Below are 20,524 nucleotides of genomic sequence, written 5' to 3'. Positions count from 1 at the left end.
GGGTCAAATTCGCCGCTATTCGCCCTGGAAAGAAATAAATATATATATATATAATAGTGAAAAAAATCCCCACAATACGGACTGGTAGAAACGGCGGACCCTTTGTCCTCCCCAAGTTAATTCAAGAGTCTTCCGTCCACTTGAAAGTTTCCGTCTGTTGGCGCAAAAATCAATCCGTCCCTTCACAAGAGTGGAAGGCATTTATTGTCTGCCAAATCAAATCACAAAGCCGTCAACAACATGGCAAGGGTCCGAGTCAAGCTTTCGGGCTTTGGGGCTTTGGGGCTTTCGGGCTTGGGTCACGTGGAGCCGCGCCGGGCCCTGGCGGGACCCTGGGGCCTGCCGTCCCTCAGCAGGGCCAACGCGGCGCCCGAGAAGGTCTTGAGCACGCCCAGCGTCTCCCGCTGCAGCGCCAGCGAGCCGCTGGCAAACTCCTGCTGGCTCTCCACCAGCAGCCGCAGCGACCGCGCCAGCGCCTCCAGCGAGCGCGAGGCCGACGCCAGCAGCTGCCGGCCGGCGCGCTGCTGCCGCACGCTGTGGCGCGCCAGCCGCGCCAGGCCCGCCGCCGCCGCCGCGCCGCCCTCCGCCTCGGGCCCGGGGATAGGATCGGACGAGCACGAGGACGGGGACGAGGGGGGCGCCGGCCGCGGGAGGAGCCCGGGCGGCCGCGACGGGGCGGCGGCCGCGCCGCGCCCCTGCCGGGAGTACGTGTGGACCGGCTTGGGCGGCGCCGACTGGGCGGACGAGGCCGAGGCGTCCTCAAAGTCCGCCGAAGGGTCTGGAAAAGACGGAGGGGGTGGGGTGACTGCGCCGGCCCTCCCCAAAACATCCGCCCGCCACCTTAGCCCCGCTTTCCACCGCCTTTATCCGGCCAGGGACCTACGGTACCCGGGCTCCGCTTGACCCGCGCCTACTGCTTTGAGGGCCCGCTTCCCAAATGGGAAAGGAGTCGGCTAAGTTCTTCCGCCTGATGCGCGCGTCCCGACGGGGCCGGTCGGATAAGCCTCGGGCCGAGCGAGCGGGTGGGTGGCGCTCGGGTCCCGCGCGGCGCTCACCTGCGTCGTCGTCCGACGAGCGGAAGGGGTCCCCTGACCGCGAGGAAAAAGCGCCGGCCGTCAAGGGAGGCGGCGGGCCATGGAGGCGGCGCCGGCGCTTACCGCTGAGCTCCTTGTCCGGCGACGACAGGGGCGAGAAGTCCAGGGCCGCGCCTCCGGGAAGCGACAGAGAGCCGTCGGCGCCGTCCGGGCGCGGGTCGCCGGCCTCCTCGCCGGCGCCGCTCGGCGGCTCGAGGTCCCGCCCGTCGTCGTCGTCCGCGTCGCTCACCGCGTCTGCGCAGAACATCCCGTCGGGCCGCCGAGCGCGCCGGCTTTTGGCGCGATTCCCGCGGACCGACGCGCTAGCGAACGGAGCCGTGGCTCGACCCCAATCCGAAGCCCCGATGCAAAAAAGGAGCGCGGGCGGGGGCGCGGCGCCTGACCTCCCGAGGGGCTCATGAGCAGGATCCCGTGGACCATCTTCTCCACCGAGTCCAGGGACTTCCTCTTCCTCCTCCCCGGCGAGCCGGCGGGCGCCCGCAGGAGCGCCATGCGCCGCTTGCCGTCGCATTTCAGGTCCGCCCACTTCTTCATGATCTGACGCACCTGAGGCGCAGAAGCGAGCGGGCGCTGGGCCGGGGCGCTCGAAACGGCGGAGGGCGCTCGCTCACCTCTCTGCGGTTCTCTCCCAGGCCGTTGATCCGCTCCGTGATCTGGGCCCACTTTCGCTTCTTGGCCTCCGCCGACACGCCGTGATTGAACTTCCCTGAAGACGCGCCGAAGCAAAGCGTCGAGCGCGCGTGTCATAAGGCGGGAAAGGGTCCTCCGAAGGTCTTTGTCAACTCATGGCAGACTCATTTTGGCAGACTTTGGGGGGCTTTTGAGGCGGGCAAACAAAAGACGGGCGGCGGACTCACTGAGGAGGATGTATCTGTTCCTGCGGACTTCCCGCAGCAGCGTCTGGATCTCGGAGAAGGAGAACCTGGGCCGGCTGCCCAGGCCCTTGGCCCCGCCCGCGCCCGCGCCCGCCTTGCACTCCTCGTCCTCGTCCTGCCAGGAGGCGCTCATCTCGCCGGTCGGGTCTAGCGACGGACCCCCGAGGCAATTCCCGCCCCCGTCGTCCGGAGCGGCGCCATGGCGTCCGCCTTGGCGGCGCGGGAGAGGAAAGGGCCGGTTAAATGCTGACGAGGAGTCGGACATTTGAGCGAGCGAGTGGAATTCTGTCTGTCACCCGACCCGAGTCCCAAAGGATTTCAAACGGCCGCTTTCGTTACGCTGACGGGGAGGGCGAGTCGGCGACCTCGGGTCACGTGGCCCGCCCGGCCCAATCGCCGGCGACCCTTTCGAGCGTTTCGACGCCTGCCGGGCCGGCCGCCGCTCCCTCAAAACACGGTCGGCGGCGCGCGAGCTAGCGCGGAGCTAGCTAGCGAGCGGGTTAGGGTTCGACGCGAGAGACGAACGGAGCAAAGGGACGATCGCAAACGTTCTTTACCGTCGTCTTCGGCCCTCCTGGAAAATTCAACGGCCGCGTGAGTGCGAAGGGGGCGGCTACTGCGCGTGCGCCCGCCGTCGACGAGCTCCACTGGCTGCGCGCGTGCGCAAACGGGACGGACTGCAGCCACTCGCGCGCTACTAAAGTCCGTTCCGGGCCTCTCAAATCCCCCTTCTCTCTTTCGCGTTCGACCATGCGGCGGGCGGCGGCGGTGCCCGAGTCACGTTTCGATGGCGGGCCACGTTGCGGGCGTACTGTTGGTTTCCCTCAAGTCGAGTCGATTTCCGGTCAAGCGAGGTCGTTTTCAAACCCGAGTCCGACCGGTAGGGGGCAGCGTTGCGCGCCTTGCGGGTGGCTTCGAAGAAGATTTGCCGCGACGGAGCCGTGCGGCGCCCATTGCGACCAAAAAAAAATATCAAACAAGCCCCCCCCCCGCCCCCCAGGAGGGAGTCGCCCGGACGGGACGCCGCCTCGGGAAATGGCCGAAGACGACGGGCGCTCGCCGCCGTAACGCTCAGCCGTACGGGCAGGCGGGGGCTCATCATTGCTTTTGGAGGGAGGCGAGGGGAGGCGAGGGGAGGCGAGGCGAGGCCGCCCCGTGGGCTTCTTCCGTCTTTTTCGCCTTTTGAAAGAAATACAAAGCGAGGGCAAACGCCCGCTGGGGCAAACGTCTTTGCGAACCATCCTCATCCGTCGGCTTTCGCCGTCCTTTTCGAGAAGAAAGCTTTTACTGACGCGGCGTTCGAAAGAATCTTTTCCGAAAGCCGCCTCCAAGACAAAAGCGGCCGCCGCGAACGACCAAACGCAAGTCCCGCCCTCTCAGATGGCCGTGTCCCGGTAGGGCGGCGGGCGCCTCCGCCGGGGCGGGCCCCCCCCTTCGCCGTCGGCTCGCCGCCGATTTTTGATCTCGCCGCAAAGAACGCGTTTCTTCTCCATGGTCTCCATGACGGCGGCGTCCCCCGCGCGTCTGAGGGGTCGGACGTACGTCCAAAGAATATTGGCAAGCGTCGGCGCGGCCTTCGGGAGGCCGCCCGAGGACAAGGGGTCGCGGGCGCTCCACCCGGGATCGCGTAGGCGTCCCTCCCCTCTCCTCCCCTCCCCCCCCGAAATCAGGCGGCCGTAACCTAGCGACGGCGGCATCTCTCTCTCCGAGGAGCGCCGCGACGTCACGCTGAAATTCTGGGTGCGGTGGCCCCTCCTTCGCCCTCCTCCCCCACACGGCAAAGACGAAAAGCGGAAAAGCGCGGGCGGCTTACTCGGCGCAAGATTCAGGCGTCCTCCATCCCGCCCCGGCGCCGGCGTCCCTCCGCGTCTAGGCCGCCTTCCGTCCTCGCCGCTCTCCTCGCCCTCCGTCAGCCGAGTCCATGGTCGCTCCTCCCGCGGCTCCTCGCCCGCCTCGCCGCCGGCGAGGAAGGCTGAAACCGTGGCAACCCGACGGCGTCGCCGCTCGCTCGACTCCTCCCCGTTGGGGGGGGGGGGGTCTCGAATAAGCTCAGGCTCCAAGCTAGCGCGACAGCGAGCGAAAGCCCCCAAATGCTAACCGTTAGCGGCAACAACAACCAAAAAAGGACGGGCTCATGAATCGCTCTCAGCCGCGCGCTTTTTCGCGCGCGCGCATAGCGTAAAGCTTTTTTCCAAGCGGCAAGGGTTGACGTGGCTCGCGCTTTATTTGGATGGACGCGCACACGCTGGACAAGGGCTCACTTGCTAAGGTGCGCACGCGGGCAGGTGGGCGGGCGGGCGGAGCCGCCTTCTCCTAAAGGGTTGCCGCGTTGACCCGCGGACGGCAGTACGGGAAGTCCCGCTTGTCCCGCGGCAAGACGCTACAACCAACACGCGCACGCAGATCCACGGCCTCGCCCGGGTTCCGGACGGGCGCCGGCCTCGCCCGGGTTCCGGACGGGCGCCGGCCTCGCCCGGGCCTACGCGTCCGCCGCCTCGGCCCCCTCTTCGTCCTCGTCTTCTTTGGCGCCGATCAGCCGCCGGCGAGCGAAATCTTCAAAGATGATGTCGTCGTCGTCGCTGCGGGGGCGCGGGAGCCCGAGGTGAGCGGGCGGGGGCCTCGGGAGACTTTCGAACGGCGGCGGCGGAACGACGGCGAAGCGCCGCGCGGCTTACTTGCCGTCGAAGCGGATGAGGTTGGCGTCGCCCGGCGCCCGCTCGGCGGCTGCCGGACAAAAGGGCGGGCGTGAGGGGGCGGGCGTGAGGGGACGGGCGTCGGCGCCGAGCTCGGGCGGGCCCTCACCTGCCTCCCCGTCCGGCGACCCCTCCCGAGGCTTGGGGTGCATCAGCGCGAAGGGGAGCTCCAGTGACACGTCGCTGGGCAACCACAGCGGCGCCGGCTCATTTCCCCGCCTTCCTTTTCTCCCGCGCTTCGCCGAAGGCCTCGCGACCGAAGCGTCCGCCCTCCCGACCCGAGCGTTGTCCCTTCGCCCCCCGAAAGACATTCCGCCCGCCTCCGCGCCCGCTCAGCTCGGCGTAAAAAGGCGTTCCGCCGCCCTCGCGAAACGGCTACGCGGTGCGGAGAGAAGGCCGAGAAACGTACCTGGGGGCCAAGTCTCCCAGGAGCCTGCGGATTGCAGCAGACGCGGCCCCGGGTCACGCGCCCCGTTCGGGGAAGGGGGGGGGAAACAAAGAAAAAAAAAATACTCACCCGCCGCGAGAAACCTGCAGCTTGACCTTGACTTTGTACGACACCACGATGCCCGACATCTCCTTGTCGGCGCCCTGCCGCAACCTCCGCACAGGGACAGCCTTTTCGGTCGCGGGGCGGGCGGGCGGCCGGGCGGGCGGCCGGACGGGCGACTCACTGCGTACTGGAGGCCAGGTTGGTGTCCTCGTGCTTCAACTTGCCGTCCAGCGCCAGGCCCCGCTTCTCCCGATTGTCGGACAGGAAGGGCGTCAGGGTGAAAACCTTGCACGAGGTCGAACCGGAGGCCACCGCGTCGCTGGGCAGACAACCCCGTCCCTTCAGACCCACGGCACGCGCGAGACCGCTCGCCGACGCGGGCCTTTTATGAAACCGGGTCCGCCTCGCGGCTTTTTCAACAGAGGGTCTTTCCCGTCTCAAAGCGGCCGTTTGCCACGGCGGCTTTTTCTCGGCGGGACTCACTCGGACTCTTGGCAAGCCACCGGGCATCTGTACTGCGCCGTGTTGAAGAGGCAGATGTCGGCGTACTGACGCACTGCGGAGCGCCGCGCGGGTCAGAGGAGGGGGCGGCGGAAACGGGGCCGGGCCGGGCCGGGCCGGGCCGGGCCGGGCGGCTACCTGACACCTTCATCTTCTTGACCGTCTTGTTGGTGTTGTTGGTGACGTGAACGTTGACGCCGATGGGCTCGCCGTGGTAGTAGACCTGAAAGGGGCCGGACGGGGGCGAGGTCCCGAGGGCCGGCCTTCCGGCGGGACTCACCTGCTTGTCCAGGGACGCCTCCAGGTGGAGCGCCTTGTCCGACAGGAGGAAGTGGCGCGTGGTCTCGGCGCTGGGCTGGGGCCCCGGCTTCTCGGGAGCAAACTGAACCTTGCGGATCACCAGGCGGACCGAGTTCCTGCGCCGCCCGCCGGGGCTTTCCGTCACGCGCCGGGCTATCGATCGCGCGCTTCAGGAAAGGCTAATGCGCCGCCATCCATTATGCATGCCTCTTACCTTTTGTGGATCTTTTCCTCGGCGCCGTCGGCGCAAAACGCTCTGACTTCAAAGTCCACGCCGCAGGCCTGGGGAGCACGGGCCCGGGTGACCTTCCCGGCGCCGGGGGAAACACCCCGACCCACGCGGTTCCCCCCGTTTCGCGGGGCGGGGGGGGGGGGGCCGCCGCGACGGCGAAGGGAAGGGGGCGCCGGCTCTGCCGGACGCGGAGACCGAGGAAAGCCGCCTACCTTTCCCGTGTCCTCGGGGCCCGGCTGCAGCGTGACGGAACACGGCAGGTTGGGCGGCATCTGGAAAGAGTGGCAAAGTACAGGCCGGCGCCGACGGAGCCGAGCAAAGCTGCTCTCGCCGCCGTCCGCTCCCGCGCCGTTTCGCGTCTTTTGCGCGGCGCACCTGGAAGGCGAAGGGGTAGGCCCGTTCCCCCAGCTTCTTCATCAGACGTTCCTGCAAACGGGTCAAGGGCTTCTCCTCCGGGCCCGCGGGCGGGAACACCTGCTCCTTGGCCGCAAACAGATCTTTGCGGAAGGTCAAGCCCAGCACGTCCAAATCTTCGCGGCCGTATCGGAAGGCGCAGGTGAGCGTGACGAACACTGCGAAACAAGGCGTGCGTGGAGGCCGGCGCCGAGGCGGGACCGGCCCGGCCCGGCCCGGCCCGCCCCTGCCCGGCCCGCCCACCTTTCCGCTCCTTCAGGTAGTCGCGGTCGACGAGGACCACGCCGTCTGACGGGGAAAGGCGTCAGTCGGGGCCGAGGCGCGCGGCCGCCGGCCGACTCCCTTACCCACGGGCTCCACTCGGTCCAGGTGGTCCACAAAGTCCCTCTTGCCCAGGTAGACGGCCAGCTGAAGGGAGCGCGAGCGTGAGAGGCCGCCGACGCCGACGGCGACGGCGCGCCCGACTCACCTTGCCGTTGGGACTGGCTTTTTTGAAAACTCTGAAAAGTCCGGTCGGACGTTCGCCGTTAGCGCTTTGCTCGGAGCGGAGCGCGACCCGATGTTTTTCCCGGCCCGGGCCGTCCCGAACGTTAACCGCGCTCCCCGAACGGCTCGGTTTTTCCATCCGTCCCTTTGGGGCGGGCGGGGGCCTTCCGACTCCTTTGACCCCTTTGCCGTTCGGCTCTCCCCTGCGCCAAACGGGCTTGCGGATTCCTCTCGCGGTTCCTAAAGTCCGAAAGCGGAGCCGCGCGTACCCCCCCAACCCCACCCCCCAACCGGCCACTTCCCGTCCCTGCCGTGTGACGCGACTCGCTAACGCGGCCGCCTGCTTTCAAGTCATTCCCCTCCTGGCGCACGGCTTTACCGCGCCGCTTTTTCCCCCGCCGCGAGTGGGCCGCGCCGTCCTGGCGACCGGCTCCCACACGTCTGGTCTCTCGCGACCGCGCGCGCGAAACGTTTCGCGCGCAGCGGCGCGATATCCAAGTTTGCGATGTGTCGCCACGCCATCGAGGCGGCGCGCAAGAAAAACGGCAGCCAATCGGCCGGCACCCCCGCGCGCGCGCGCGCAGAAAGCTACCTGGTTCCTTTATCTGCCATCCCGACGCCGGCGATGCCGAGGAAGCTGAAGATGAGGAGGAGGAAGAGGAGGGGCGGGGATCCCGTCGCCGTGGTAACCAAAGAGAGGAGGCTCCGTTCCGCGCCGGCGCGATCCGGGCGGGACACCTTCGGCGTCGGCTCCCCTCCGGGAAGCCGGTCCCCGACGCCTCCGCCTCCGCCTCCCCCAAAAGCGCTTTTTTCGAAGAGTCCCGAGGACCCTCGGCCAGGATCCCCGGCTCGGGAGGTCGGGCGGGGGTCGCTCCGGGGGACGTTTGCGGCCCGGCCGGGATTCATTTTCACTCGCCAAAGCGTTGGCGCCGTCGCATCGGGAGCCTTCCGCTCGGGAGAGGAGGCGGGCCAAAAACGCTCCCTCGGGCCATCGGCGAGGAGACGGCCGTTCCCCGCTTGGCTATCGCTCGCCGGTCGAACGTCGGCGGCCCTTCCGCCAAAAGGGGAAGGACGGCGCCGCTTTTTCCCGAGCGCTACGGAAGCGCGCGGAAAAGACGGAAGGCGCGCGGCAATTTGGCCACCGATCGCTCTAATTGCCACGTCCTGAACGGGGACGACGGCATCGCGCGTAGCGCCGAACTTGCTTTCCGCCCGAGGACCCGAGCCCGGAGGCTAGCGCGTCGTTGAATTAGCTGAGAAGACTACCGGACGGCCCGCCGACAAGATCGTTTCTCGGCCTTTGGCCGAAGGACGCCGTTGGTCATTTTGTCAAAAGTGCACTTTCCCGTTATAAAGCCATCAACCGAGAAGTTTGAAACTTAGAAATGCCGAGCGGCGCGCTTTTTTAAAGGCGGGCCCGCCCGCCGCACCCGCCCCTTGCAGTCGCAAAGGCGCGCGTTCACATTTTGAAGGGTTCGAAGCTTCAGACTGAGCTTTGAGTCTCTTCGGATCGTCAAAAACCACGTGTGTATGTTTGTTTTGGTTGTACGGATTTCACGATCATCCGGAACGGCCCATTGTGTGTGCGTACTGTATATATACTGCATATATCTGTGTTACACTGACAAGAAAAAAATCGTTATTGTGAAATGTAGAGTCATTGCGTGTCAAGAAAAAAAAAAAAAAGATGAGCAGGAGGAGCCGGCTGACCTCGTCGGGCGGGTCGCGCGCGGGATGGAGGCCGGTCCCGGTTCCCACGCGAACGGGGCCGAGAGCGCCGCCCGAAACCCGGCGACACACATTCACATGACGCGCTTTGTCCTTTTCGTCCCGGAAACCCGAAACCTTCGGACGCCGAACGGCTCGGCCTCCACGACGTCAAAACGGCGAGCGGCGGCTTCGACGGAAATCGCCTTCACGGAAAGCTCCCGCGCCGACTCCCCGTCGGACGATCTCGAAAGCGCAACTCACCGGGCGCTTTGACGCCAAAACTTTGGATTTTGACAATAAAAGCCTTTTGGCTTAGCTTGGGTGAAAACGCCGGAAAGAAAAAGCTTTCGGGGTGGGATCCCAGGTCAAGGCCTTCCCGTGCGGGGTTTGCATGTTCTCCCCGAGCCCGCGCGGGCGCGTGAACGCCGGCGGCGGAAAAGGGCCGGACGGCCAGACGGGTTGCGTTCGCGATCCGAAAAAAGATCCCGCGAGGAATCGACGGAACGAAAGGCGCGAGCCTCGGGGCCTTTCCCGCGCGCCACCTGAGACGGGCGCTCCAAAGGAGGTCGGCGGGGCGAGCCTCGTCCTCGCCGGAACGAAAGGCGCGAGCCTCGGGGCCTTTCCCGCGCGCCACCTGAGACGGGCGCTTGTGAAGGGAATCATATATTAGGTTGTTATCATTATGTTCTTAGTTCATTGTTACCCATTTATGCAATCCTAGTTCATCTTGACCCTGTCCTTAGATAGAACTGTTGACGCACGAAAGTGTGAGCCGGGACCTTGGCCCAGCTGCCGGTGGCGCCCGGCTGGCTCTTTTGTTGTGTCTTGTAATCTGCTATGCTTCTATTCAATAAAAGCCAGGGGGAACGGCTGGGCAAGGGGAAAACTGGCGTTGGAAGACCCACGAGTTACATTTGCTCAAGCCTTTTTTCCCTACGCCGGCGTAGAAAAGTCAATCTTGGCTGGTCTGAGTTACTCTTTTTGCTGTTTAAGCAGCTAGGCTTGTCCTAGTCTTCTTTTCTGAGATTTCTCTGACAGCGCTCCAAAGGAGGTCGGCGGGGCGAGCCTCGTCCTCGCCGGAACGAAAGGCGCGAGCCTCGGGGCCTTTCCCGCGCGTCACCTGAGACGGGCGCTCCAAAGGAGGTCGGCGGGGCGAGCCTCGTCCTCGCCGGAACGAAAGGCGCGAGCCTCGGGGCCTTTCCCGCGCGTCACCTGAGACGGGCGCCCCAAAGGAGGTCGGCGGGGAGAGCCTCGTCCTCGCCTTTTGTGCGCGAGCGCTAGCGTGGCGAAGGGGGTCGGGGGGCGGAGCCCGGGAGCGGCCATAAAGGAAGGCGCGCGGCCCGCTCCTCCGCCGCTTCCCGTACCGAGGCTCGGTGAGTCGCTCGCCGCCTCGCCCGTCGGCTCTCCGAAATCTTTCTGGGCAAAAGCGCGGATCGGGAAACGGACGCCGCGCTTGCGTCCCGACAGAAAATGAGCCCGAGCGTTAGCGGAGTCCGTTCGGCTACTTCCGGGAAGGACTCTCCTCCCGGTCGGCGGTTTCTCGGAGTCGGGCGGCGGGAACATTCAAATCCGACTTTCTTTCCTTCGGCCGGCGCAGGTGGCGCGCGGCATGGAGCGGGCATTCCTTTCAAAGGGGAACGCGGCGCGCGGGGGAGCCGGCGAGGTAGGTCCGGCCGGGGCCGCGGGAAGGCGTTCGACTCCGGCTTCCGGCCCGGGGGGGTCCGCGCCCGGGTACCTCCTGCTGCTCTTGCTTCCCGCGGCCGTCCTCGCGGACGAGGCGCCCTTCGAGCTCCCCCGGCCGCCGACGCTCCCGGAGGGCCTTTCCCTCGCCGCCGGCGCCAACTTGTCCACGGCGGGCGAGGCGGACGCCCGCTGCCGCGCGTTGCTGGGGGGGGGCGTCCCCCCGGAGGAAGCCTTGCGGTTTTGTCGGCGCGCCGGCTGCGGGGGCGCGCCCGGAGCCAAGGGGGACCGGGGAGACCGCGGACCGCCGGGTGAGACCCTCGGCCTAGTCAAATACGAGCGGGCCGGCTTGACGTCCCCGCCCGGAACGTGCAGGTCGGCCGGGAGGCCCGGGACGTCGCGGCGCCGCGGGATTCCGAGGCCCCCCGGGATTCGCCGGACGCCCGGGAATCAAAGGTAACCCGGGGTGACTTGAGGTCACCGTCGCGGTCGGGCGGGGTTCATCGCCGTCGAGGCGAAAGCGAAAGCGAGCGCTCGCTCCGGGAATCGCCCGAGAGCGTGCGATTTGCGACCGGAGCGCGTCCGCTCGCAGGACAGAAAGGAGACGAGGGAGCCAAAGGACGGCAAGGGGTCCGGGGTCCCGCGGGAGCCAAAGGGGAACGAGGACTTAAAGGTTGGTAGGCCGGGGCGGGGGGAGGGCCATCGGCTAAGCTTTCTGACCGGCGCCTCACGCTTGCGCACGCAGGCGAGAAAGGGGAGCGAGGCCGGGAGGGTTTCCCGGGTGAGCCGGGACCAAAAGGAGACACGGGCGTCTGCCCGCGAGAATGCCACGCCGCCCGGGGGGCCCCGGGGACGGCGGGGCCGCCGGGCCCCAGAGGCGCACCGGGTCCCAGAGGACCGAAGGGGGACGCGGGAGAGGCGGGCCCGCCCGGGACGGCGGGCGCCAAAGGAGAGAGCGGTCCCAAAGGCCGCTGCGAGTGCGCGGACGGCCGCGCGGGGGAGAAGGGGGCCAAGGGCGATCGGGGGGAGGCGGGGCTTCCGGGGGAAAGCGGCGCGAGGGGGGACGCCGGCTTCCCGGGCCTCCCGGGCCTCCCGGGCCCCTGCGCGCCCGGCGCGCGGTCGGCCTTCGCCGCCCAGCTGGCGTCCAGCTACCCGGCGCCGGGGGCCCCCGTGGTCTTCGCCAAGCTGCTGTACAACGCGCAGGGAAGCTACCGGCCCGACTCGGGCATGTACGCGGCGCCCGTCAACGGCACCTACGTCTTCAGCTACCACCTGAGCGTACGCCGGCGCGTCCTCAAAGTGGGACTCTTCCACAACTTCCGTCCCGTGGTCAAGACCACCGAGCCCGACTCGCCGGGGAGCGCCTCGCATTCGGCGGTCCTGCGCCTGGCCCGGGGAGACCGGGTGTGGATCCAGGTCAAGGACGAGCTGAGCAACGGCATGTACGCCGGGCCCGAGGGGGCCAGCACTTTTTCCGGCTTCCTGCTTTACCCCGACGCGTGCGGGCCGGCCTCGCTCAGGAGCCCCCCGCCGGAGCCCGTCCCGCCCGAGGCCGGCTTCGACTGGGGCGGCGAATCCCCGTAGCCGACGGCCGCGCCGAATCCCCGTAGCCGACGGACGCGCCGAATCCCCGTAGAAGACGGATGCGCCGAATCCCCGTAGCCGACGGACGCGCCGAATCCCCGTAGCCGACGGACGCGCCTCCCTCCTCTCCTCCCCCGTTGAGCCTGTCCTTTTCTGCCTGATATGACGCTTGCGGCCCCTTCCCGGAAACGGGCGGGCGAACCCGAGTAGAAACGCGCGCGCGGGACGTCGCTCTTTTGAAGTCCGGCCCGCCAAACGGCCGTTATGCCTTTGAGTTTCGCGGTGGGGTCTTCTATATTTGAATATTCCAAAGGCGAGCCGGACAAGCGGCAGGCCCGGTTCCGAGCAAAAGGCGAGAGCCACCGTAGCTTTTGCTTAGGAAGCGCCGGGCCGCAGCCGAAGAGGGCGCGGCCGTCGACGGAAGCCGATGACGGCGACGACCGAGCCACGAGTCGGCAATTCCGGCCGGCTCATCGCGTAATTGCCCTCGCGTCGTAATGCCTAACCCTAACCCCGTCATATCAACCTGGGATTATCTTTCAAATGTAGCGCTAATCCTTAGGAACACATTTATTTGCAGGTTCAAGACATTCCGAATCTTTTTAAGGGTGAAAATGTGACACGGCGTCCCTTTAAGGACGCAAGTCAAATGAAGCTCTCGCGGCAATTTGGGGCCGCTCATTTCGGCGATAGCCGGTGACCCGCCGGCGGAAAAAAAAAAGTTGTTTTGGAACCAGTTTACAAATAAAGACTTTGTTATTGTTCGATGACTGTTCGTCTCTTCAAAAACCATCGCGGCGACCGACCCGTTTACATTGCCGATTTTCAAAGCGTAAAAGGATGAATTTCATCAAATAAGGGCCGAATGGGTTGTTGAGGCGCCCCCCGAGGACGGCCCGCATCGCAATGGCTTACGAGTGATTCGCCAGGAATTGGACAAGCGATTAACGTTTCGGCCTCCATTTCCATCTTGACTGCGCCGCCCTCCGTATTACCCGGCACCAAAGGGGCAGCTCTCGCCCCCGCGTCCGGAAGAAGACGTACGGGTGTTGATGGGCGGACTTTGCCCGACGGGAAGTGGGAAAAAAAAGCAAAACCGTCAGCTTGTAAGACACCAACATGCCTTGAAGCTCCTTCGGCACCTCCGGCTTCACGCAGGCAGACGCAGACAGCACCGGCTCGACTCGAGGAAAAACGCTGCGCGATAGCGATAGGACGATAGGAGCAAAGTTGGAAATCAATACGGGAAAAGCAAACGCGCCGGAGCTGGAAAGCCACGATGGGCGGCGGCCCGCCCGACTCGTCTCGGCGCATGAAGCATCTTGTGATGCTGGCGTGGGCGTGGGGGTGGGGGTGGGGGGGAGCCTAGGAAGCCAGCCCACTCAGATCTGGAACGTACGTCTTTAATCACTCGGTAAGGTGTACAAAGCCGACAGTCCCGGTCGGTCCCGCGTTACCAGAGTTCGGGGTAGGCGGACCGGGCCGGTCCCGTGTTAAAAAGCGGCCGCCGCCGAGTCCGGGCTTCACGCGTCGGACCACAGGACGGCCTTGCTGCCCTTCTCCACGCTGGCCACGTAGACGCCCGACGGCGACCACGACACGGCGTTGATGGCCGAGCTGCGGGAGGCCACCGCAAGTCGGACGCGGGTTTTGCGAAAAGGGCTCCCGAGTCCAGGCGGGCGTTCCACACGTGAAAATTTGGCCTATCGCGTACACCCGGAGGTCATTCCCCCCAAAAAGGGAATCGATAACGGACGGCGCCTCGGAGCGGGTAACCGCAAGGCCGGGCCCTTTCCGGCCGTCGGTCCGCAAAGCTAGTAAAGGCGGCGGATTCCGGCGAGGCGTTGAGCGCGCACTTACTTGTGATGGCGCTCCAGCGTTCTGTCCAGCTTCCCCGTGAGCACGCTCCACACGTAGAGCGCTCCGTCCGCAGAGCCGGCGGCCACAAAGTTTCCGTCGGGGCTGGAAGGGACGAGCGGGCCGGCGCTACTTCGGAGAAGGACGATCGCGCGCCGACGCCTCCGCCTCGGACGGCAAACTTTTTGTTTTTCCTCCCGGTTTCGACCGAACCCACCTGAAGGTCACCCGGGTCCAGTCGGCGCCGCACTTGAAGCCGTCGGCGCTGCGGACGGCCAAACGGGCGTGAGCTCGGGCGTGGGGCCGGCCGGCGCCTCGAAAGACCGACCTGAGGGTCTGCCTGACGGCGTTGGCGCGCAGGTCCACGATCTTGAGCAGGTCGTCCCTGGAACAGGCGAGCAGCTCGGTCCGGTCGCGGTTGAGGTCCAAAGACGTCACCCGGCCCAGAAGCTCCAGCTCCCGCACGCCGCTTTCCGCCCTGCGACCAAAGGGGCGTGGCACGGCGCGGCCCCGATCCCCGCCGCCTTCCTCCCCGATCCCCGCCGCCTTCCTCCCCGCTCACCCACCTGATGTCCCAGAAGCGGACCTTCTTGTCAAAGTGGCCGCTCACCACGCACTGCTCGGTGCACACGATGTCGTTGCAGCTGGAGCCGGTGAACACCGTCTTCACGCCTGCGCACGCGGAGTTGGCGGGGAGTCGGCGGCGTAGACGCCCGGCGGCGTAGACGCCCGGCGGCGTAGACGCCCGGCGGCGTAGACGCCCGGCGCCCCGCCCGTCACGTACAGACTTTGCTGCGGAGGTCCCAAACTTTCAAGGTGCGGTCGTAGCTCCCCGAGACGATGCGGGCGTTGTCCGACAGGAAGCGGGCCGACAGGACCTTCCCGCTGTGTCCGGTCAGAGTGTGCTGCGGAGAGCGAGGGCTCGCGTTGGCTTTGCGCTTGCCTTTAAGCCGTCCCGTCCAAACTAAACCTTTCCCGCGGCTTCGTTCGCCGACGAAACGGCCCGCGCCAGAATTAAAAACGGACTTTCGGGGAGACCCGCCCGCCCCGACGCGCCCAACTTTGCGCGGCAAAACGGAACTTTTGACGACGAGGGCGCGGCGTAGCGGCGACGCCGTTCGATAGAATGAGGAAGACCCGAGTCCCGACGGTCTCAGCAGAAGACGGAGATCACGACCGGGACCGGCCCCCGCCGCCCCGAGCTCCTGGGGAAGCCTCCGGTGTAGGACGCCGCGGGTCCGCCGGCCCGCCGTCTCTCCCGGCGGGCGGCGCGCGACCCGGCGTCCGCCGTGTCAGCGGATCCCGGACCGACGTCGCGCGGCTCCGGCGCGCCGGCGGGCGTCGCTGGGAGCGGCGGCCGGCGGGGCTTGTCCCGGTTCAGACCTTTTACTTCTCATCACGGACCCCTCCGCCCGCAATTTTGGCTCCGACCCCGGTCGCCCCGGCGGGCCCGTGTGACGCTCTCCGACGTCACAAAACGGCAACCTCGTCCGACGCGCGGGATGGACGCGGTTTCGACCTCTTCGAGCCCAGGCGGTCCCGAAGAGGTCGAAACCGCGTCGATTCGGGCGAGGGCGCGTCGGCCGGAAAGTCGGCCAGAATATCGACCGACGTGGTCCTCGGGCCTTCTGGAGAACGAGCGCTCAAAAAACCCAAAACAAAAGATGAAAAAAGGGCTTCGCCCGCTTTACGCCGGCGAAAAACTCATCCCGGAGATGGTGAACCTACCGCACCTGCGATAGGAATATCTCGGCGCGCAAACTAAGGAGGCTTGCGTTTTTGGTGGACTGACCCTCAGTCTGTAGTCCTCCAAAGTCCAGATGCGACTGGCAAAGTCATTGGAGGCGGCCAACAGGTACGAACCCTGCGCACACACACACATACCCCAAAGGCAAATCGGAGACACGGGCAGGACGTGAAAGGAGCGCGCGCGCGCGTGCGCGGGCGGGCGGCTTTGCGGCTCCAAGCAGAAAGGTTCCCCGGGCGGTTTGCGCCGCGCGCTTTCTTTTTCCCGAAGAGCGGCGCGAGACCTGAACAAGGTTTCCGTAGATACCGGCGGATCTCAAAAACGCTACGTTGACCTTCTCAAAGCAGGAGCCAAGCCGCCGGACGACCGACGGCCGCCACGTTGCGTTTCCGAGTCGCGCAATACGGCGGTCGCCGGACCTCCGGAAAAGGCCGGCGTTTCGCTTGAGTTTCGTGCCGGCGCGCGTCGGCACCGGGGACGCCAATGAGCCGGATCCCAAACGGACCGCGTTACGCCGTCGACCTGCCGGGGTTCTCCGCCCCCAAACGCGATTCGGGGAGGGCTCGGCTGAAAACGGAAGTTCAGAGCCGGCGCATCTTTGAAAAAAGCTAGGGAAGCGGCTCTTCCTCAAACGGAGCGTCCGGGCTGTTGCCGAGCGCCCTTTTTCAAAGCGGAGCGAGACGGCAAACTGGCGCCGGGAGGCCAAGGCTTTCTGCGGAAATGCGGCGGGGGACTTACGGCGCTGTCAAACTCAATGCTGGTGATTCCGGCGTTGCTGCCGGTCAGCGCTCCTTTGGCCTCGCAGCGACCTGCACATACGCGCGCGCCGAACGCCCGCTTCAGCGGCTGACTCCATTCGGAACAGACGCGGGCGCGACGATGCGGCGGCCGAGTCACAACAAACGGGTCGAGGGCGCAAAAGTCCGAGCGGCCGGTCGGATGGTTCCCGATTTGGGACGGCGAGCCCCATTTGTTTGAAAAAGCCCATTTGTTTTTCCCTTTGAGGAAAAGACACCCGCCGGACCGGCCGTTCCCCCCCCCCCGGAGACGGCGAGCCGTTAAGGCCAACGGCCGATGACGTTCGCCGCAAAGAGGAAGTTTGTCCGCGCCGAAAATCTGGACTTTTTGCCTCGGAAACGGACGGCGTCCGCGTCGGACGAAGGTCTCAGCTTGAAAACTTGAGATCAGCCGCCCCGCCCCCTCCCACCCCCCGGCACCGACGCTCAAACGGTTTGCGTTTTCTGTCGGAGGTGATCGCGAGGAGTCGGGAAGACCTGCGCGCCGACTCCGCTCGCGACGATCACGTCCCGTCGCTTTGAGCGCCGCGCGGGGGACGCCGAGGCGCCGTCGCTCGCCGGCGCGCCGGCGGGAGGGGATCGCGAGCCGTCAGACCTTTTACCGTTCATCATCGACCTCCAGGCGGGCGGGCGGGCGGGAGGGGATCGCGAGCCGTCAGACCTTTTACCGCTCGTCGTCCGCCTCCGGGCGAGAGGGGCGCGGGCGCGCAACCCACCCGACACCACCTCCCACAGCTTGACCCTGCGGTCCATCCCTCCCGTGGCCAGGACGCGCGAGCCGGGGCCGAAGCGCACGGCGTTCACCTCGCCGTCGTGCGCCTCCTGGACCAAACGCGCGCCAACATGAGAGGCGCGGACGAGGCAAAACGCAGCCGCGCGCGCAGAGGCGCACTTACAAAAGCGTGGAGCGCCACGGACGGGACCCGAACCTCCACGCGGGCCCCCGACGGCGCCTCGCTGTTTTCCGGAGACGTACTCAAGGGGTTGGCGCCTCGCCGCCTGCCGAGGACGGCGACTCTGGAGAGGTCGCTTCAAAGATCGGGGCGCCGCGCGAGCGTACTCACCCGAAAATGTTGGAGATGGAGTCCAGCAGCCCGCCGGGGGGCATCTGGGAATTTTTCTTACTGAAACCACGGGAAGATCGATCAATAAAAGCGACGCGATGGTTTTTGCTCACGCGGCCGGCGCGCAAACTGCACGTTCTTCCGAGTTTCTCTCCCTGTTCTAAAGATCAGCAAGCGAAAAGCGGCCCCACCGTTCGAATCGGGCGCCTTTGAGACGGGAGGACGGAAAACGAGGAAAACGTTCGACACTTCTATGCGGCGCCCCGACAAGAACCGCCGGTCTTAGCAACCCTTTGGCGCCGCCTCGCGAGCCCATCGGTCGACGGCGCAGTCCTGCGTGACATCCCCCCCGCAAGCGCCAAACGCTCGCAAAAGGCTTGCGCGCAAAGGAATATGGCGAGCGGCGAGCGACCGGAACCGCACGATTTTGGAGACGTGGGAGGCATTATTTGCTTGGACCCGCGAGCGCCGTCCGGAGACGCCGGCCCGGCCCTTGCTCGGCGGCCCTAAAGCGGACCGGCTCGACTTGAAGAAATACCGAAGGGAGGAACGGTATTCCCGATCCAAATGCGGGGGGACGGAACGAGCTTAAAACATTCCTTTGAAGAAAAGGTGCTTCCCGAGCCCATGTATACCGCGCGCAAACACTACCCGGGAGTTCTGCCGGGCACTCGGCCGTGCGGCTGCTCTCCCGCCGTCTTCCCCGAGTCCTCCGCCAGGACTTGGATGTCGTCGTCCCTGAGGAGAAGGACAAGTCAGCGCCGGCGCGGCGCCCGCCCGCCGAGCTAGCCACAAGTTCACCAACGGGTCGACGGGAAGCGGTTCTTTGGCGGCGTCCGCCAGCTCCTTCTGCAGCTTGGCCTGTCTGCGTCTGGAAGGCGGGGCGGGGCGGGGTGGGACGGGGCGGGGCGGGGGAGTCATCCGCGCGTGACACACGAGCGCGGCGGGCCGTCCGGCGCGACCTACCTGCTGTCCTTCTCGTTCTCGGCATTGAGCCGGTTGGCTTCCTGAGCCTTCTCGGCCATCCAGCGCGAGACCAGCTCCTGATTGTCCTCGGCGGTTTTCCTCAATTTCTCCTCCAGGGCGCCGAAGGTAATCTGCAGGGCGTCGTACTCGTCCTTCAGCGTCTGGTTGGCTCGCTCCAGGTCCTGCGCGCCACGCGCCGGTTCATTTGGGGCGGCGCTGATTTTCGACGAAGACCGGGCGACCGGGAGGGAGGGAGGCCGCTTCGCCTCGCTTCAAGGGTTCCGGCGCGGAAATCCTTGAACCCGGCCGCGACCCGGCGCCTACCTGCAGGCGGCCGTTGAGATCCCGACGGTCTCCCTCCAGGTCGGCTATCTGCCGCTGGTAGTCCAGCATCCTGAAAGAGCGGGGCGGCCGAGCGTCAGCGCGCGCCAAGGGGCCGGCGCGGGCGCGGCCGGCGCGGGCGCGGCCGGAGCGCCGCCCACTTGGCCTCGTTGCTTTGGATCTCCTTGTCCTTCTGCTGGATCAGGTTGTTGAGCTCGATGACGGTCTGGGCCAGCTGCGGAGCGCCAAAGGCCCGAGTTGGTCAAGGTTGAGGCCTACCGCCGTCACGCTTCGACTTCGACCGGCCCCGCGGCGCCGAGCGGTTCCCGCCTTTTCGATCGGACCGGGCATTCCGATCGCACGCACCTCCCCTCGCTTCTTGTGCAGCTCCGTCAGCTCCTCCTGATGGCGGATCCTCATGTCGGCCATCTCCTGCTGCAGCGCCTCGCCGCGCCCGCCGCCGCCGCCGTCCGCCGCCCTGCGGGCCAGACGCCGCCGCGTCAGCCGCACGCCTTCGCGACCGGCGGAGGCGACGGCGGCGGCGGCGCTCACGCGGCATCGTGTCCGCGCGCCGCCTCGTACTTGTCCGCCTGGTAGCGCTCCGACAGGACGGCCCGCAGGTCCGCCTTCTCCAGCAGACGATTGTCTGAAAGTGGAGACGCACGGGACGGCGGTATTTGCGCGCGACAGGGACTTGAAGGCAGCAAAGCCGCCGCCACGCAACGGGTCCGAGCGCGACTCACACTGACGGACGATCTCCTCGAAGCCGTGCCGCTGCAGACGGTCGCGAAGCTGGAGTTGCTCGCAGACGTGCCGCTTCCACGCGCAGCCGCCTCCTCGCTGCGCCATGACCCCCTGGAGGCGCAAACACCGGCGCTATTGACCACAAGCTTCGTTGGCAGGGACGTGGCCGCTTGTCGTTCGAACGCGATCGAGACGAAGAAGGGAACGAGTCGTCAAGCGGGGGGATCGCGCTTCAGTCTCGAGCTGCGTCGACCCCATACGAAGGGGGGGGTCCGCAAACATTTCCCGCAGTCGTGCGGCTTCACCGCTCGCTTGGATTTGACCTGAGCGCGTCACCGGGGATCGTCTCGCAGACGGTTAACATCGCTCGCTATACGGAAGATTATTCGACGTGACGCTTCGACCGTGGAGCAGCGCGGTTCCTTTCCGGATGGTGAATCGCGCGTGCCTGACCGGCCGCCGAGCGTCGACCGACGGCAGAAACCGCGTCCCAAATTGAGATGCTGGTCGGCCGGAGGTTACTTTTCCCGCTTGCCTGTCACGTGTTGCGGGAGCGGCAAAACGTTGTTGACGTCGCCTTCGAGCGGAGGAAATGACCGCTCAAAGACGAGTATAACGACGAAATCAAGACGCCGGGGCATATCCTGAGCGTCTTCGAGTCGTGACTCAACATGTTAGCGTGCTAAAGTAGCGGGCGCGCTTTGGGAGGGGAAATGGCCTCAGATAGCCCGAGATGGCCCGACGACGCGACGAACGCGATTCGCACCCACCAGCGTCGTTAAGGCGCTCGTTGGACTCGCTTCTTTAGCCCGTCACGATGTCCCGTTGGCTTTCCCGGCCGACATCACTTCCCTCGTTTGGCTCACTGCGCCTCGGCTCCATTTCGGCTCGGGGGGCGCGCTGCTTCCGGGCCGTCGCGGGGAAATGACGTCACGTCGGGCGAGCGTCTGCTCGAGGGTTCACGGA

General features: G+C 66.3%; 4 protein-coding genes across 26 annotated transcripts; 1 reads left to right on the top strand and 3 right to left on the bottom strand.

The window, feature by feature from the left end:
• Positions 1-181: 181 nt before the first annotated feature.
• On the bottom strand, positions 182-4,026 carry LOC148415331 (uncharacterized). 4 transcript variants are annotated; one of them, XM_088428024.1, is made up of 7 exons: positions 3,783-4,026; positions 1,952-2,179; positions 1,706-1,800; positions 1,478-1,640; positions 1,158-1,328; positions 1,056-1,088; positions 182-778 (listed from the first exon to the last, which is right to left on the bottom strand). In XM_088428024.1, the coding sequence occupies exons 2-7, from the start codon at positions 2,100-2,102 to the stop codon at positions 300-302; spliced, it is 1,092 nt and encodes a 363-aa protein (XP_088284150.1). In that variant the 5' UTR covers positions 2,103-2,179; positions 3,783-4,026; the 3' UTR covers positions 182-299. The 4 variants fall into 4 exon arrangements, with proteins under 4 accessions (XP_088284150.1, XP_088284149.1, XP_088284147.1 ...); XM_088428023.1 differs by lacking the exon at positions 3,783-4,026 and adding an exon at positions 2,527-2,947; XM_088428021.1 differs by lacking the exon at positions 3,783-4,026 and having other exon boundaries at positions 1,952-2,948.
• On the top strand, positions 988-12,829 carry LOC148415330 (uncharacterized). Its single transcript, XM_088428020.1, has 4 exons — positions 988-10,789; positions 10,854-10,934; positions 11,071-11,151; positions 11,224-12,829. The coding sequence occupies exons 1-4, from the start codon at positions 10,408-10,410 to the stop codon at positions 12,060-12,062; spliced, it is 1,383 nt and encodes a 460-aa protein (XP_088284146.1). The 5' UTR covers positions 988-10,407; the 3' UTR covers positions 12,063-12,829.
• Positions 4,170-13,335, bottom strand: LOC148415329 (beta-arrestin-1-like). Of its 10 annotated transcripts, none has more exons than XM_088428016.1 (16): positions 7,681-13,335; positions 7,072-7,102; positions 6,950-7,010; positions 6,846-6,890; positions 6,564-6,760; positions 6,401-6,460; positions 6,171-6,238; positions 5,937-6,109; positions 5,802-5,879; positions 5,639-5,711; positions 5,337-5,474; positions 5,180-5,263; positions 5,072-5,095; positions 4,772-4,845; positions 4,645-4,693; positions 4,170-4,548 (listed from the first exon to the last, which is right to left on the bottom strand). In XM_088428016.1, exons 1-16 carry the CDS (start codon positions 7,992-7,994, stop codon positions 4,449-4,451), a joined length of 1,569 nt encoding a protein of 522 aa, XP_088284142.1. In that variant the 5' UTR covers positions 7,995-13,335; the 3' UTR covers positions 4,170-4,448. The 10 variants fall into 10 exon arrangements, 9 of the variants coding, with proteins under 9 accessions (XP_088284142.1, XP_088284143.1, XP_088284145.1 ...); XM_088428017.1 differs by having other exon boundaries at positions 5,795-5,879; positions 5,937-6,090; XM_088428019.1 differs by having other exon boundaries at positions 5,795-5,879; positions 5,937-6,072.
• Positions 13,336-13,451: 116 nt separating this feature from the next.
• Positions 13,452-20,491, bottom strand: atg16l1 (autophagy related 16 like 1). 11 transcript variants are annotated; one of them, XM_088428003.1, is made up of 20 exons: positions 20,329-20,491; positions 19,558-19,669; positions 19,367-19,460; positions 19,181-19,292; positions 18,976-19,049; positions 18,818-18,887; positions 18,494-18,675; positions 18,333-18,398; positions 18,179-18,265; positions 17,528-17,587; positions 17,360-17,480; positions 17,132-17,285; positions 16,405-16,475; positions 15,712-15,783; positions 14,704-14,824; positions 14,486-14,591; positions 14,248-14,397; positions 14,137-14,184; positions 13,923-14,024; positions 13,452-13,765 (listed from the first exon to the last, which is right to left on the bottom strand). In XM_088428003.1, exons 2-20 carry the CDS (start codon positions 19,661-19,663, stop codon positions 13,516-13,518), a joined length of 2,046 nt encoding a protein of 681 aa, XP_088284129.1. In that variant the 5' UTR covers positions 19,664-19,669; positions 20,329-20,491; the 3' UTR covers positions 13,452-13,515. The 11 variants fall into 11 exon arrangements, with proteins under 11 accessions (XP_088284129.1, XP_088284132.1, XP_088284133.1 ...); XM_088428006.1 differs by having other exon boundaries at positions 13,452-13,679; XM_088428007.1 differs by having other exon boundaries at positions 13,452-13,679; positions 17,180-17,285.
• Between the last annotated feature and the right edge of the window lie 33 nt (positions 20,492-20,524).

The sequence above is a fragment of the Hippichthys cyanospilos genome, chromosome 11 (genome assembly GCF_059441005.1).
Source record: "Hippichthys cyanospilos isolate Australia breed blue-spotted pipefish chromosome 11, RoL_Hcya_1.0, whole genome shotgun sequence".
NCBI classification, from domain to species: domain Eukaryota; kingdom Metazoa; phylum Chordata; class Actinopteri; order Syngnathiformes; family Syngnathidae; genus Hippichthys; species Hippichthys cyanospilos.
This window is presented reverse-complemented; position numbering and strand designations above follow the sequence as displayed.

Coding starts and splice junctions, on each gene's coding strand:
- atg16l1 (XM_088427998.1), bottom strand. CDS start 19,663: ATGGCGCAGCGAGGAGGCGGCTGCGCGTGGAAGCGGCACGTCTGCGAG. Junction 19,050..19,180: donor TGCACAAGAAGCGAGGGGAG/GTGCGTGCGATC, acceptor GGCGCTCCGCAG/CTGGCCCAGACCGTCATCGA. Junction 17,588..18,178: donor GTGCCCGGCAGAACTCCCGG/GTAGTGTTTGCG, acceptor CCGTGGTTTCAG/TAAGAAAAATTCCCAGATGC.
- LOC148415330 (XM_088428020.1), top strand. CDS start 10,408: ATGGAGCGGGCATTCCTTTCAAAGGGGAACGCGGCGCGCGGGGGAGCC. Junction 10,790..10,853: donor GGGAGACCGCGGACCGCCGG/GTGAGACCCTCG, acceptor CGGAACGTGCAG/GTCGGCCGGGAGGCCCGGGA. Junction 10,935..11,070: donor CGGACGCCCGGGAATCAAAG/GTAACCCGGGGT, acceptor GTCCGCTCGCAG/GACAGAAAGGAGACGAGGGA.
- LOC148415329 (XM_088428010.1), bottom strand. CDS start 7,994: ATGAATCCCGGCCGGGCCGCAAACGTCCCCCGGAGCGACCCCCGCCCG. Junction 6,761..6,845: donor CTACCTGAAGGAGCGGAAAG/GTGGGCGGGCCG, acceptor CTTGTTTCGCAG/TGTTCGTCACGCTCACCTGC. Junction 5,096..5,179: donor CTGCAGGTTTCTCGCGGCGG/GTGAGTATTTTT, acceptor TGCAATCCGCAG/GCTCCTGGGAGACTTGGCCC.
- LOC148415331 (XM_088428021.1), bottom strand. CDS start 2,234: ATGTCCGACTCCTCGTCAGCATTTAACCGGCCCTTTCCTCTCCCGCGC. Junction 1,641..1,705: donor TGGGAGAGAACCGCAGAGAG/GTGAGCGAGCGC, acceptor TCTGCGCCTCAG/GTGCGTCAGATCATGAAGAA. Junction 779..1,055: donor CTCGTCGGACGACGACGCAG/GTGAGCGCCGCG, acceptor CGTCTTTTCCAG/ACCCTTCGGCGGACTTTGAG.